General features: G+C 43.0%; 1 protein-coding gene across 3 annotated transcripts in view; it reads right to left on the reverse strand.

Moving 5' to 3' along the window:
• LOC147689454 (trimethyllysine dioxygenase, mitochondrial-like) overlaps positions 1–14,757 on the reverse strand; it is a 273,486-nt gene that overhangs the window by 2,229 nt on the left and 256,500 nt on the right. For 2 of the 3 annotated variants that reach the window (XM_086942231.1, XM_086942232.1), the window contains exons 6-7: positions 14,502–14,732; positions 3,655–3,793 (exon numbers count right to left, since the gene is read on the reverse strand). In XM_086942231.1, the coding sequence (XP_086798357.1) occupies positions 3,655–3,793; positions 14,502–14,732 (370 nt within the window). The remainder of the gene's footprint in view (positions 1–3,654; positions 3,794–14,501; positions 14,733–14,757) is intronic. The other variant, XM_086942233.1, reaches the window with a different exon arrangement.

Below are 14,757 nucleotides of genomic sequence, written 5' to 3' on the forward strand. Positions count from 1 at the left end.
GATGTGGTGGTGGACATGGTGGTGGATGTGGTGATGGTGGATGTGGTGGTGGTGGACGTGGTGGTGGTGGACGGGGTGGTGGTGGTGGACATATTGGTGGTGGACGTGGTGGTGGTAGTGAACATGGTGGTGGTGGTGAACGTGATGGACATGGTGGTGCACATGGTGGTGGACGTGGTGGTGGTGGATGTGGTGGTAGTGGACGGGGTGGTGGTGGATGTGGTGGTGGTGGACGGTGTGGTGGTGGTTGATGTGGTAGTGGTGGTGGTGGACGTGGTGGTGGATGTGGATGGTGGTGGTATATTTGGTGGTGGATGTGGTGGTGGATGTGGTGGTGGATGTGGTGGTGGACGTGGTGGTGGTGGAGGTGTAGGTGGAGGTGGTGGTGGATGTGGTGAAGGTGGTGGATGTGGTGGTGGATGTGGTGGTGGATGTGGTGGTTGGCATGGTGGTGGATGTGGTGGTGGTGGTGGATGTGGTGGTGGTAGACGTGGTGGACGTGGTGGTGGTGGTGGACATGTTGGTGGTGGACGTGGTGGTGGTAGTGGACATGGTGGTGGTGGTGGACGTGATGGACATGGTGGTGGATATGGTGGTGGACGTGGTGGTGGTGGACATGGTGGTAGTGGACGGGGTGGTGGTGGTGGTGGACATGGTGGTGGTGGAGCTGGTGGTGGTGGTGGACCTGGTGGTGGTGGTTGACATGGTAGTGGTGGTGGTGGACGTGGTGGTGGATGTGGTGGTGATGTAAATCCTTACCAATACCACTCAAAACGAATAAATATGTGTCATACGGAAGGGTAAAGTGATTGCAATAATTAACCAATACCAGCATTGTAGCTCCCTTTCCATTTGCAGGTTGACCTGGGGTGCACATTTACATTTCTTTCAGATAAGATAACACACTGTCAGGAAGACTTGCTTGGCTGTCTGTCCCTCCCTCGGTTTCACAACACAGAAGACTCACCACCTTACACTGCAGCTGAAGCATTCAGCTCTCGGAATGAACCATCCCATACGGGTTATCTTTTCACAAAAATAGGGAACTGTTTTCCTTGAATTAAAAAAGTATGGGCAGGTCCTGCCTCTCCGATCTCGCCGACTGGTTCAAAACCTCCCTTGATCATCGTGCTCTCGCAACTCAAAAGATGGTGTCTGTCCCGACACCTAGAATGCCTCTCATCTTGACATGGAGTGGCTGAGAAGCTACCAGACAAGGCCCTGCAACCTCAACAGGAGGCCATGTCTCTGCCTTCCCCATTACGCTTCATCTGACAGCTACTCTCATTATTCTCTGGGGGAGAGCCTGAATTGACCGTCCCCCATACCGTACACATGTAGAAACACCGGCCTGCATACAAATTAATGATTATTTCTGGGTCAGCACAAGGGTGTGTTCCCTGGAGCATCTGGGCAGTTTCTTCCAGGGCGGGTGGGCCGTCAGATTTTATGACCAATCCCCTTATTGATGTTTCAGTTACAGGCGCTCAGACCCGGCTAATACAGCCTTATTTCTCGTCAATCAGAATAATCAAGCGTTCCTATTGCTTCTCCCTCCCTTCACTTATTGAAGTCGGTTGGAGTCCTTTAGAGATAGAATTCTGCTGGAGTCGAAGGCTTAGCAGAGGTAATTGGATTTTTTTTAGATCCACTAGGAATTATCAGGAGAGAGAATCAATCATCCGTGAAGCTCACCACCGGAATTGGGAATCATTTACATTTAATAATGCTTGTTGTTGCCCATTGGTCGACATTCTGGCTGTCCGTCTCTGCATGTGTTGTGACCTTTTTACGTGCAGTGCATTTGTAGCCATGTGAATCTCTAACCGCCCCTGAAGGGCACTTTGACGTTGTCTAGTGTTGTCTATTTATATCCCTTCGCCCCCAAGGCCGCAGTCTAGACCCTTTTCCATTGTTCGTGCCTTGTTTGTAATTGGCAGAGATTTTGGTATATGTTTATTCCTAGAAGAACAAGTTTGACATGGAGAGGAGGAGGCGGAGGTGGGAGCAGGGGGAGGGGAGAGAGGAGGGGGCCTGAGCCTGTTTCCCTTGCGGGAGCGAGCTTTGAAACCATCTGTTTGAAAGTTAATTACAAACAGATGGTTTTAAAGCTCGCGCCCACAAGGGAATCGCCAAACATGCACGCGTTGCCATTGAAAGCGATGCAAAGCGTGCATGTTTTTGGCCCAAAAAGTGAATCGATTTCTAAAGGTCTCCTTCTAACAGCACGTGCGCGCTGCGTAGGCGAGACCTAAAAATAGGAAATATTGTTATGTTTAAAATGGTACCAAAATGACTAATATCCAATGTAGGGAACCGGAGATGTGAATTTTTAAAGCAGAAACCCTTTCTAGTGCTTAAAAACGATAACACCAAAAATAGGACATCTGGTCACGCTTGACTCGGACACAGTCAAAGTTTGGGGTCGACTGCAGTGAATCCCTTGTTGGATACACTAAGGAGGAGGCCTCGGTCAAACATTTATCTTCACACTTAGAAACTTCTCTACAGGATTTTCTCTCGACATTGAGCAAGGCTCCTCTTTAGGTCGGGTTTCAGGTGGATGACAGCAGCTTTGGTGAGTGTGAGGTGTAATATCCTGGAAGTCTTGAGCTCCGGTGGTTTCAGCGGGATGAACCTTAAATCCAGGCTGGGTCACGGTTCGACACCGGCAGCTTCACTCTGAATGTCGAGTCAGTCAGCATATAGAGATTTCTCCAAAACTTGCTGCCAGATGTTGAAACTTGGGTAGTGCAAGTGCAGCAACATTATGTCATGAAACTTTACGACCATGGTGAAATCGTGCCCTCTATAGCTGCTAAAGGTAGCGCCCGCCTTTCGTCATGTGTGATGCATCCAGCCAGTACTGAAATGTGACATTCAGAAGTGTGTGAGCCGGGGCAGATGTGTGGGGGGGGGGGGTGGTGAAGCTCGTCCCCTCTCACCCAGAGACTCAGGTGTCTTCTTTTAACTCCAGCCCAGATGTGACCAGTGATTTCAGAGTCATAGAAAAGCTCTGACAATGAGGGGACGATGAAGCACACCTTATGAGTGCCCTGATAGTTATAGGAACCTCATGGTTTGCAAAGTGATGTGACAGGTGCAGCCAGGAGAGAAGGTATGGGGTGTGATGGGGTGCTCTTCTGATTGTAACTTTCCTGGGTTCAGTTTCGCAAAGAGCATATTCAAGGGTGGGTGTTCAGATGGGTACTCTCACGATCTTACTGTTCCCAGGTTCAGTTGTACAAAGACCTTGTTCAAGGCTGGGGTTACAGTGGGGTGCTGTCCTCATCTTACAGTTCCTGGGCTCAGTTTCACCAAGAGCATGTTCAAGGGTGGGGGCACATTGGGTGCTCTTCTGATCTTACCATTTCTGGATTCGGTTTCACAAAGCTGTTTTTCGAGGGTAGGGTGTACATCGGGGTGGTGTCCTGATCTTACAGTCCCAGGGTTTTGTTTCACAAGGAGATTGTTCAAGGGTGGGGGTAGTGGGGTGCTGTCCTGATCGTACTCTTCTAGGCTCAGTTACACAAAGCGTTGTTCGAGGGTTGGGGTACAGTGGGGTGCTGTCCTCATTTTTTCTGTTCCTGGGTTCAGTTTGATAAGGAGTTTGCTCGAGGGTTGGGGTACAGTGGGGTGCTGTACTGATCTTACCATTCCTGGGTTCAGTTTCATAAATATCTGGTTCTCAGGCCTCCTGATCTCGTTGGTGAAGCTCCGGTGGGCTCGGTACCAGCGATGGACCACATCATAAGGCACCGAACTGATGGGACAGCGATCAAAGTTGTTGAACCTGTGAAGAAAAAGAAAGAGGCCAGGCAGTGAGCCAGAGAGTGAGACCTATGTACGTTTATTTAACATGTTTTGTGTGAGAAGGTTGCTCCTGAGCACTTGACTCCCTGTCCAAGCAGACTCTGGCCAGGATGCATGTTGTTTCTTATGGGGGGTCTGCTGGTGGCACTCCTCAGTCAGAGGCTCACCCCCACATACCATTAACACACCATCATGCACGTGAGACTTGACAGAAGAGGCGCTTCACCTCATCCGGGCAAAAGAGAGGTCTGACCTGCTGAAGATACTATAGAACACCCCTTGAAAACTCTGCTATGGATCAGCAAACACCTGGAAAGGAAGGGTGCCTCCACATGGATGCCTCCACATCATAATCAGATTTACCACTGGGAAAACTCATCAAAGCGAAACTGGCCCTCTCGTTCCTGGCTGCAGGCCTATACTTCTCCTGGGCCCCAGTGCTCAAACGTTTGTAGTCCAGCACAGCACACTCACTCTGTACTACTTTTAATTGTGCATGTTGGAAACATTGATTTCATTAGATGTTCCCACAGTTAAAGCTGTCTGTACCCTGATTTCGAAAGGGACAGAGTAATTGTGACAAATCCCTTCAAGACAGGCCATCTGGTCCACGGATAGATGAAAGATGAAACAAGGAAGGTGGCCTAGGATAAGAGGCTGAGTGTTACAGGCTAACACTCAGCCATAGATGAGAGAGAGTGATTAATGATTTATTGAGTCACAGGAGAACACACCACACAACTCCTCTCCAGGGACTGTTCAGAAACTGATTCGAGACTGTAACACTCAAAACAAGAAGCTGCAGAAATGCAAGAAAACAATCGAGGCACTGTGAATTTTAAATATAAAGCATCAAACATAACACATTTTCTCCCTAAAAGAAATAAAAAAGGCAACCAAAAAGTCCAAACTCCCAACAATCGAGATAAATATCTATCGAACAGAAATATTGCAAGGTAAAATAATAGCCTAACTCACAAGCTTGACTTAAGATAAAACATATTTATTGAGGGAGTTTATTTTTCCCAACTTCCCCATATTTCTACTTAGTTCAATAAAATATATTTCTGATTTTTCCCTGGCTGAGTCAGGTAGCTCCACTGGTGACAAAGGAACATTACTTTTCAACCACCCTGCATCCATCACAACCAACCACGTGTCTTTACTTCCAAACCTAACCCTGGCCATCAGTAATATAAGCACAATCTTTTTTTTTATCCAGTCCAACCTACATGCCCCTGATGAGCACAGTTTATCAATCTGTTTCTCAACCTCAGTGGTATGAGCAGGTTCCCAGGCACAATCAGATCACACTCAACGGTTTATTCGTCCTTGACCTTGCAAAACAAATGAACTCCCTCACATAGATAATACATTTTCGACCACCCTTATCTTATGTATTTCTTGAGTAAACTTTTATAACCATTCCCACTTCCCACCTCTTCCCATTCTTTCTGAGAAACAATCCCTACCGCAAATAACATACCATCAACCCGACCGACTACACACTCAAATTCTTCAGCTCGATCACCACTGAGAAATTGAGTAGTTGGACAGCATGAAAAGAAGTCTGCCCAGACTTCTTTCCTCCAGGAATGAGTTTCGCTCCAAAATTAAATGTTTGTTTGACATTTGCATTGTTCTCTACTTTTAATCTTAAATAAAACAATATTTAACTAAAAACTTGCACATTTATGATAACAACCTCAACAACCTGGGATTGTTTTTTCTAAATTTCCCATCATTCAATAGATAGACCAGAGGTTTATGGTCAGTGCCAACAGGAACTCTCTACGCCATAGATAAGTAGAAATTTGACTAATGGCCCATACTCATGCTAACATCGCCCCTTCTATAGCACTATAATTGTTTTCAATATTGAAAATTCTCCTTAAGGCAAAGGCTGCTGTATTCTCTTTACCCACACAATTTGACTCAGGACAGGCCCGACTCCTACACCACTGCCAATAACCACAACTATACGTTTTGCGTTACTGTTTACCGTCTGTAGAGAGGGAGCATTTAAGATCGAATTTTACAACAAATTGAAAGTGACACTCTTTAGCTCTCCCCAACAGTATTTAACACCACTTAAAAGATTCCTCAAAGTGTATTTTTGAAAAGCACCATTTTCTGGAAATCTTGGATAATATTCTCAACGACCTGGGAATGATCTCTACTGGTCCAGGTCTCTGCCTGTCCAGGCGCATCCATCATCACTTTTAACAAGTCAGTTTTAGGTCATATGCCATTAAATGATACGGGATGACCGAATGTCTGACATCATATCGACAGACAGAATATCGAAATACAAAAATATCGGCACAAAAATATCGAAATCAAAAATATCGGAGTCATATCTTCATAAAGGTAAGTACAAAAATATCGAAAAAATAATATCGTAGTACAAAAATATCGAAATTAAAAATATCGTTTTTTTAAATGTATTAATAATAATGTAAAAATAATTTTAAAATACATATAATTTTACAAATATTAAATAAAAATATTAAAACAAAATTAAAACTAATACATATACATTTAAAATAAATAAAACACTTAATAATTTAATGTAATTTTATTTTTTTTCATTTCATTTAATTGATTTAATGTAAATTTATTTCATTTTTACCCTGTACGCCTGTACCCCAAAAACCCAAAACTGACCCTGAACCCTAAAAATATCCCTGTACCCCAAAAACCCAAAACTGACCCTGAACCCTAAAAATACCCCTTTACCCAAGAACTGAAAACTGACCCTGAACCCTAAAAATACCCCTTTACCCAAAAACTGAAAACTGACCCTGAACCCTAAAAATACCCCTTTACCCAAAAACTGAAAACTGACCCTGAACCCTAAAAATACCCCTTTACCCAAGAACTGAAAACTGACCCTGAACCCTAAAAATACCCCTTTACCCAAAAACTGAAAACTGACCCTGAACCTTAAAAATACCCCTTTACCCAAGAACTGAAAACTGACCCTGAACCCTAAAAATACCCCTTTACCCAAAAACTGAAAACTGACCCTGAACGCTAAAAATACCCCATTACCCAAAAACTGAAAACTGACCCTGAACCCTAAAAATACCCCTTTACCCAAGAACTGAAAACTGACCCTGAACCCTAAAAATACTCCTTTACCCAAAAATAATTAATATTATTTAATTACCAATTAATTATTAATTAACAATAACAATAAAGTAAATATATTAGCACATTAGCTGTAATTATTTTAATTTAATAATTAATATTATTTTTCCCAATTAATTAATAAGGAATAACAAAAAATTATATATAAAAAAATTACTCTAATTAATGTAATTAACTAAGTAATATTAATTAATTACCAACTAATTAATAATTAAAAATATGTACAAAATGATATTAATTAATTAACTAATTAATATAAATTAATTACCAATTAATTATTAATTAAAATATTTACAAACATATATTAATTAATTATTATTAAATTACTTCCCACCCTATTCCCCTATAAACCCATAACCCGCTACAGAACATATTTATCAATTAATCAATTAATTAAAATTAATTAAAAATGAATTCTCAATTAATTAATTAATAATTCCTACTAATTAATAATTAATTTAACATAATTAAATTACTTCCCACCCTATTCCCCTATAAACCCACAACCCGCTACAGTAGTAAAAGACAATATTTAATTAAATTACATTAAAAATAAATAATAAAACATAATAAATACAATATAATATACACTAAATTTATTTAAAAATTGATATTAGTAACATCGAAATTATTTATTTCGATATTATTGACATCGATATTTAAAACTTCAATATTACTGATATCATACTAATATCGATATTAAGACTGTCGATATTACTTACCTTCTATATTTTGTCCCATCGATATTTAAACTTCGATATAATTGTATATCGAAATTTAAAACTCGATATTTTGTCTGTGTACCGGGATGACCTAGGTATCGTAGTTCGCTTAACAGAAAGTGGCATTTTTCTTTCTTCATCATGACACCATTTCTTGTTAAGATACTAAATACCATGTCAAAAATTAGCAAAGGCTATTTTACTATGTTGGTATGAATCAGACTATCATCTTCATATTTCAGTACATTAGAAATAACCCAAAACATCTGATACATTAACTTCTGAAATTTGGAAAGTAGCAACCGAGGCTAAGCCAGAGGGCATTCCCAAAAACTCAAAGTCCCCAAAAGAGATTTTAAATGCAGTTATAAAATGAGACTACCCACTTAGTTCAACCTGATGATAGGCAGTTCTAAGATCCAAAGTGGCCAACACTTTGGCATCCTATCTGTGCCAACATTTCTTGTATCTTAGACAGAGGAACACAATCTAATAAAATATGCCTATTTAAGAATATAAGGTCAGCACAAAGCCTCAACTCTCTCATCTTCTTCATGGCCATGACAGTAGTTGAAATCCATTGTGAACAATGAATTGTTTCTATGCCTTTCTCTTTAACAAATGTGTCTAAATGATCTTTAAAATATTTTATTATCTACTATTTATTTAGGAGTTTTATATAGCGCTGGCAAGACCCGGCACAGTTATATGTAGCGATGCCAAGAGCACTTTACATTCGTACATCTTAACATTAAAATAACAATTGTAATCAGAATAATTAAGTCAAATCGCATCAAATCAGTGGTTGGGCACGGGGGTGGGAAAATAATGTGGAGTGGGTATCGGGAGAGCTGAGGGTGTAGATGCTGTCTCATTGGGTGATTGGTGCTTTGCTAGTTGAGGTGCCAGTTGAGGAGGAGATCCTTAGTTATCTCTTGAAGCTCAAAAAGGAGGGCTTTATTCTGATATGGATTGGAATGGAGTTCCAGATTTTCAGGGCATTTCTAGAGAAGGAGTGGACCAGAGTTTTTGGTTCGTGGGCTTTTGGCGGGATGAGGACTAGAGTGTTAGAGCTTCTGAGGTTTCACATTCGACCTTCATTTTTTAGTTTAGAGTTGAGATTTGTTTGTAGATTTATATAGTTCAGCTTATCACCTGTGAGGGTATCCAGGCGCTGTCCTTGGGCATGGGGAGATTAAGTGATTTGCCCAGCATCACAGGATGTTGCACAATGCTGAGACTAGAACCAGGACCTTCAGCTCTTGAGTCTGGGTAAGTTGGTTTTCCAGTGTGAGGGGCTTTGTAGGTGAGGCAAACAATTCTGAAGTTGCAGCATGTCAGTTCTTTCAGAACTGGGGAGATGTGTTCATATGTTTTTTTATTCCTGTGACCATTCTGGCTACTGCGTTGAGAGTGATTCTAAGGGGTACAAGATGGAATTTGGCAGTGCCTGTGAAGGTGGTGTTCCTGTAGTCTTGTCTTGACAGCACCAGTGCTTGAGTGGTAGATTTGAAAACATTTTGCGGTTTGTAGGGTTTGATTTTGTTCAGACATTTCAGGTTGTAGAAGGCACTTTGCGCACTATTCTTTACGTGGTCAATCATGATCAGTCTGGAGTCCAGTGATATACTTAGAGATTTAATGGAGTTGCCTGGTGCTAAGGTGTAGTTAAGGGCATCTATGAAGTTCATTCATTCTTGCATCTGGGAGGACTGCTCTGTCTTTTATAAGAGCCCTATTTCTGTCTTACCTTAGTTGAGTTTGAGGTGGTTGTGAGATAGCCAGTGTTGAACTTCTTTGAAGGTGGTATTTAAACTGTGTATGTCTTCTAGCGAGGATATTTCTATGTAGATCTGGCTGTCATCTGGTTATAAATGGAAGGGAATTTTAGCTTGGTTAAGAATGACTGTGAGGGGTTCCATGTGACATTGAACAGTGTGGGTGAGAGGACGGAGCTTTGTGGAACACCGCCTGTTATTGCCGTTGTATCTGAGTTATGATTGCTTATTTTTATTTGTTGAGCATGGTTATGTAGAAAAGATGCAAACCAGCGTAGGAACATCCCATCCTCACCTATTCTTTTCTTCAGGGAATCCAAGAGAAGCTTGTGGTCGACCATGTTGAAGGCCGCTAATAGGTCTAGGAGTAGGCAGCATCAGTCTGTATCCAGGGATTTGTGTAGGTCATCTACTATGGTCAAGATAGCTGTTTCCATGCTGCATCCTCTTCTGAAGCCTGATTGGTGAGGGTCCAGGAGTTTGCCGTTGTCGATGTGTTGGTTTAGTTGTGAAAGAACACATCTCTCTAAAGTTTTGGCTCGGAAGGGGGAATTGGAAATTTGTCTAACGTTATTGAAGTCATTCAGGTCTGCTCCCTGTATTTAAGCAGTGGTTTGACTTTACAGAGTTTTAGACAGTCTGGCATGACTCCATACATCAGGGAGCTGATTATGATTTTAGTACAGATGTGTGTTAGGACGTGGTTGAGTTTGTTTGCCAGGAATGCTGGGGGTCGGCAAGGTGGGAGGAGGGTATGGACATAGCTATCAGAACAGATATGTCCATCTCCACGAGTTGGTTGAACACCTTCCAGCTCCTAGGGTTTATGTGGGGCTCTTAGGTTCAAATGCACTTGTTGATGAACAGTGGAGTGGTTGTTCCTAGAGGGGCCGTGGAATGAGAGGGCAGGTTGTTATCCATATTTTTGGGTGGGCGTTCCCAATTGATGCTGGGTTGAGGTTGAGGGAGTGCTCCATCTGTGTGATTTTATTGTTGAAGAAGATGGCGAATTTGTCACACTGTTGTTTGGATATCTGATGGTTTTTTAGGGCTGGCTTGGAGGTTTCTTATTTGATGATATTTATGAGCTCTTTTTGGTGGTTTTGGGCCTTACATAGAGCATTGCTAAAGAAAGAGGCTTTTTCAATCATGATGTGTTTTTTATAGTTCCTACTTTCCTTCCTGAGTTGGTCCAGATGGGCTGTGGATGGGTTAGTTTGCCGGAGTCTTTTGGTTGTTTTGAGCTGTCTTCCTTCATTGTTGAGGTCTTTGTTGAACCGCAATCTTGAGGGAGTATGTCTCACCTTTTTCAGGTTTAGAAGGGCTACTTGGTCCAGGATAGAGGACATTGTTGAGTTGTAGTGGGTGGTAAGTTCAATTGTTGAGAAGTTCTCTGATAGGGCGGGTAGTAGGGACGCAATTCTTTCTTCAAGGCCCTGAAGAGGATTTTTGCCTTATGTTTTTTCATCCATTTTGTTGGAATGGAACAAAATGAAGTAGGAGTCTGACCAGTCAACAGGGAGGTTGCTGTCTATGGTTAGTATTTCTTCATGAGCTCTGATAGTGTCCAGGTTTGAGCCTTTATTGTGGGTTTGAACTTTGCAGAGCTCGGAGAGGTTCGTACTTAGTAGGAGGTCATGTATGGATTAGTTTACAGTGTTGTGTTTATTGTTCTAGTGATTGTTGAGGTCACCTAGGATGATGCTATCGGTGTGTGAGAGTGAGCAGTGACTTATTATATCTGCTATCCATTCACCAAAAGTGCATTACCTGGTGGGTAGTAGAGAAGGTGACAGTTCATTATGATGTTATCTTTCATCCTTATGGTGATGCTGATATATTTAGAAGTATTGTAGGAAAAGGTTTATGCTTTATTTAGTTGAAGTTGTTCTTATAGAGAATGGCGATGCCTTCACTGTGGCGGCCCTTCCTGTCTTTCTTTCTTTTTTTATGATTGAAAACATGGGTGAGACAAGTGTGTCCATGAGGATACTTGAGAGAAATGCGCATGCGTGCGAGTGCACGTATGCGCAGTTTTCGCAATGATAACCCTGAGACGGCGAAGAAGAAGAGGAGGGCAGCCCTGGGATGGCGCAGTACAGGTAAGTGTTTTAGTTTTAATGAATGTCTAATTAATTGTTAATAGGGCGTGGAGGTGATGGTTGGCCAACTCCGCTCCGCTGCGGAGTGTGCAGAGTTTTTTTTCCTACTCCGCGTTCCGCCCGTGCCTACATATTACTCTGTGCGTGCTGAAAGCAAACAGGGAGAGTGTATCAGCAACCGTGTGGTGCGGGGCATGGGGAATACTGCCTTTGTTGATGTTCCCAGTGCCTTAAAACAAAGAATGAACTTACTCAGTGTATATTGTGGACTAGAAGAAGCTGAATTAATCAAAAGTTCCAACTGGGATTAAATCATTTGACGGTCTAGTAGGGAAACACAAGAGGTAGAGATTGGTCTCCCCATTACCTGCAGGTGTAGACAAAGAAATTATCAAAAGACGCAGACAGGGTCGGGGAGTGACACATACCTCCGAGCTCAGTCAAGGTAAACCGGATCTCTGGCAATCGGGACTGTGATAACATCTGTTAAATACAGACCCTGAGGCCGTCAAGATGCACGTTGCAGGCGAGCACGTAACGTGATCAGCCGCTAGATGCTAACAATGCTGATCCAACATGGCCGGAGTCAGTGTGTGAGGTGACGTGTTAACTATTCGCTGCAGAGAGGGGCGCACCTGAATGAGGTCATGGCCACCGGGAAAGTAGTTCGAAAGGATGTAATGAATATCAGTACAACAAGAATGCACAATAAAATGTAATACAATGTAATACAAAGGTCCAAGTCAAGCAAGATACATAGATAGTCCTCCATATGAATAGATAGGTGGAGCCTTGATATAAAAGGTTCATGACCGTACGTCAAAGTAAAAGTGTAATAGGTAGGCACGGGATTACAACGTGAGGGTCCATTTAATAATACAAGTCACAAATAGTTCATTCATTGGAAAGACATGACAATTGTCCACTGGTGGCATCCAATTAATTTCACCCATCAAACACTGCGTCAAAGGAGTGCATCCATTTACATTCATGGACGTTGAGAACAGAGTTGCTATCTCCGCCCCTGATGCCCAATGAGACCTTCTCTAGAACCACCATGATTCTTTCTGGTGAATGGCTCAATGTCTGAAAATGATCTACCAAGGGTGCACCAACAGTGCCGCACCTAACCCGGCTACAATCTTGAAGAATGCAGACTTTTAGTTTCTGGCGTGTCTGTCCTATGTAGAACTGATTACATGGGCAAATGATGGCATAAATGACGTCAGTCGTGTTGCAGTTTGTGTGGGTTTTTTAGATCGACTGTGTGTTGTTTGTAACTAAATTGCCTGGTTTCAATGGCTAAAATGCATGCTTTGCATCAGCCGCATTTGTAATGGCCCACGATCTCAGGTAGGTGTCACAACGGTTGTGGTGGAGTCTCCAAGAGTGAGTGGACAACATGGTCACGTATGCTTTTACCTTTCTTAAATTAATGCATTGATGGTTCAACCAGATCAAGATTATCTGGGTTCAGTTTCCAATGGTGGTTCACAATTCGTTTGATTTTGTTGCTGCGGGTATTGTGGGTAGTGCCACAAATCATTCTATTTCTTGAGTCGTTAGCCCGTAATGTAGGTGTTAGCAGAGTCTCTCTCGGGTTGAACCAAGCCCTTTTGAGTGCTCGTTTGACTAGTCTCCTCGGGTACCCCCTCTCGATAGGAAAGTCCCTCTGCTTCTCCAAAGTAGTCCTCTTCAAGGGAACATTGACGACGGATCCAGGGAAATTGCCCAAAGGGCAAGTTATCCCTCAAGCCTCTGGGGGGATGGCTGCTTTATCTCAGTAATGTTTTCCTTTCAGTTGGATTCCTGAAGAGGGTGGTGTACAATAAGTTGTTCTCCGTCTTGATTGAGTTATCCAGGAAATCAATTGTCTTTGAGTCAGAATGCATCGTAAACTTGATGTCATTTAACAATGAAAAAAAGGTTTACAGTTCCATTCCACTTCCTGTCCAGATGAGTAAAATGTCATCTATATAGCTCTCCACAAGGTTATGTCAGTTTAGGGGTTATCTCCATTTAGGATGAATGTACTCTCAAAATCGTCCATGTACAGGATTGCAATGTTCGGTGTGAAGTGTGCACCCATGGCGACTCCCACCACTGGCAGCAGTCTCTTATCCAATACTGTGCCCATAACTCTGAGGGCTGGTAACTGTGGGATACTCATATACAAGGAAATAATGCCTAAAGTTACAAGTAGTTGATTTGTTGAATCAAAAGGCAGGTTACACAAGCTCTGGGGGGCAGGTAGCTTCAATGTCCCCTTTGCTTGCCTGCCTCGTGGTCTTCAGTGTTTCCTCTCGCCCTCGGTATGTATGGTATGTGCCACTTAAGCTGTGTTGGCAGTCCCCTCTCACACCCATGTGCTTATGGCAAGTGCCACTGTAAGCTATGCAGTGTGTACCATCTCGTGCCATGTATGGCACATGACCCTGAAGGCTGTGCAATGAGCCCTCTCTCTTGCCATGTAACTGTATGGCAGATGCCACTGTAAGCTGTGCAGTGTGTACACTCTCATGCCATGTATTTTTATGGCTCATGCCACTTTCAGTTGTGTCGTGAATACCTCTCAAGCCATGCACCTGTTTGCCACATGTCACTGTAAGTCATGTAATGTGCTCATGCCATATGCCTTCATGCATATGCCAGTTTAACACCTTGGCTGCTTTGACTTTTCCCCTCCTGTGCTGCAAAGTAAGATTTACCATTGTTCATGACGAGCTGAGCTCGTCATGAGCAGGGAAGGGGTTAAGCGGTACAGTAAGCTCTCTGTTGTGCAATGCGCCTGTATGGCACATGCCAGTGTAAGCTGTGCTGTGAGCCCTCTCTTATGCCCCTGTGCCAGTGTGGCATGTGTAATTGAGATCTGTCTGGGTTTTGGAGCTTGGTTTCCCTTGATGCCCCCAGCAGGCAGTCCCTTTGGGTCTTACCTGATCATATGCGGTTCCTGAGCCCCAGGGTGAACACTCAGTAGAGGCGCATCTGATGCCATGTGGATCCCCTGCTCCTTCTCAGTGTACTCCTGCCTCACAGGCACTGCGCAGAGGGTGTCCCAGTCCTCAGGATTTCGTTGTCGAATCTGATCAGCAGCATAAAACCCATCTACGAGCACCGTGCGGCCTCCAGCGCCATCATGCTTCAGGCAGTGGAAGAGAATGACACTAAGGTGGACAAGACAGAATGTGA

This window comes from Lissotriton vulgaris, chromosome 10 (genome assembly GCF_964263255.1).
Source record: "Lissotriton vulgaris chromosome 10, aLisVul1.2, whole genome shotgun sequence".
In the NCBI taxonomy this organism is placed as follows: Eukaryota; Metazoa; Chordata; class Amphibia; order Caudata; family Salamandridae; genus Lissotriton; species Lissotriton vulgaris.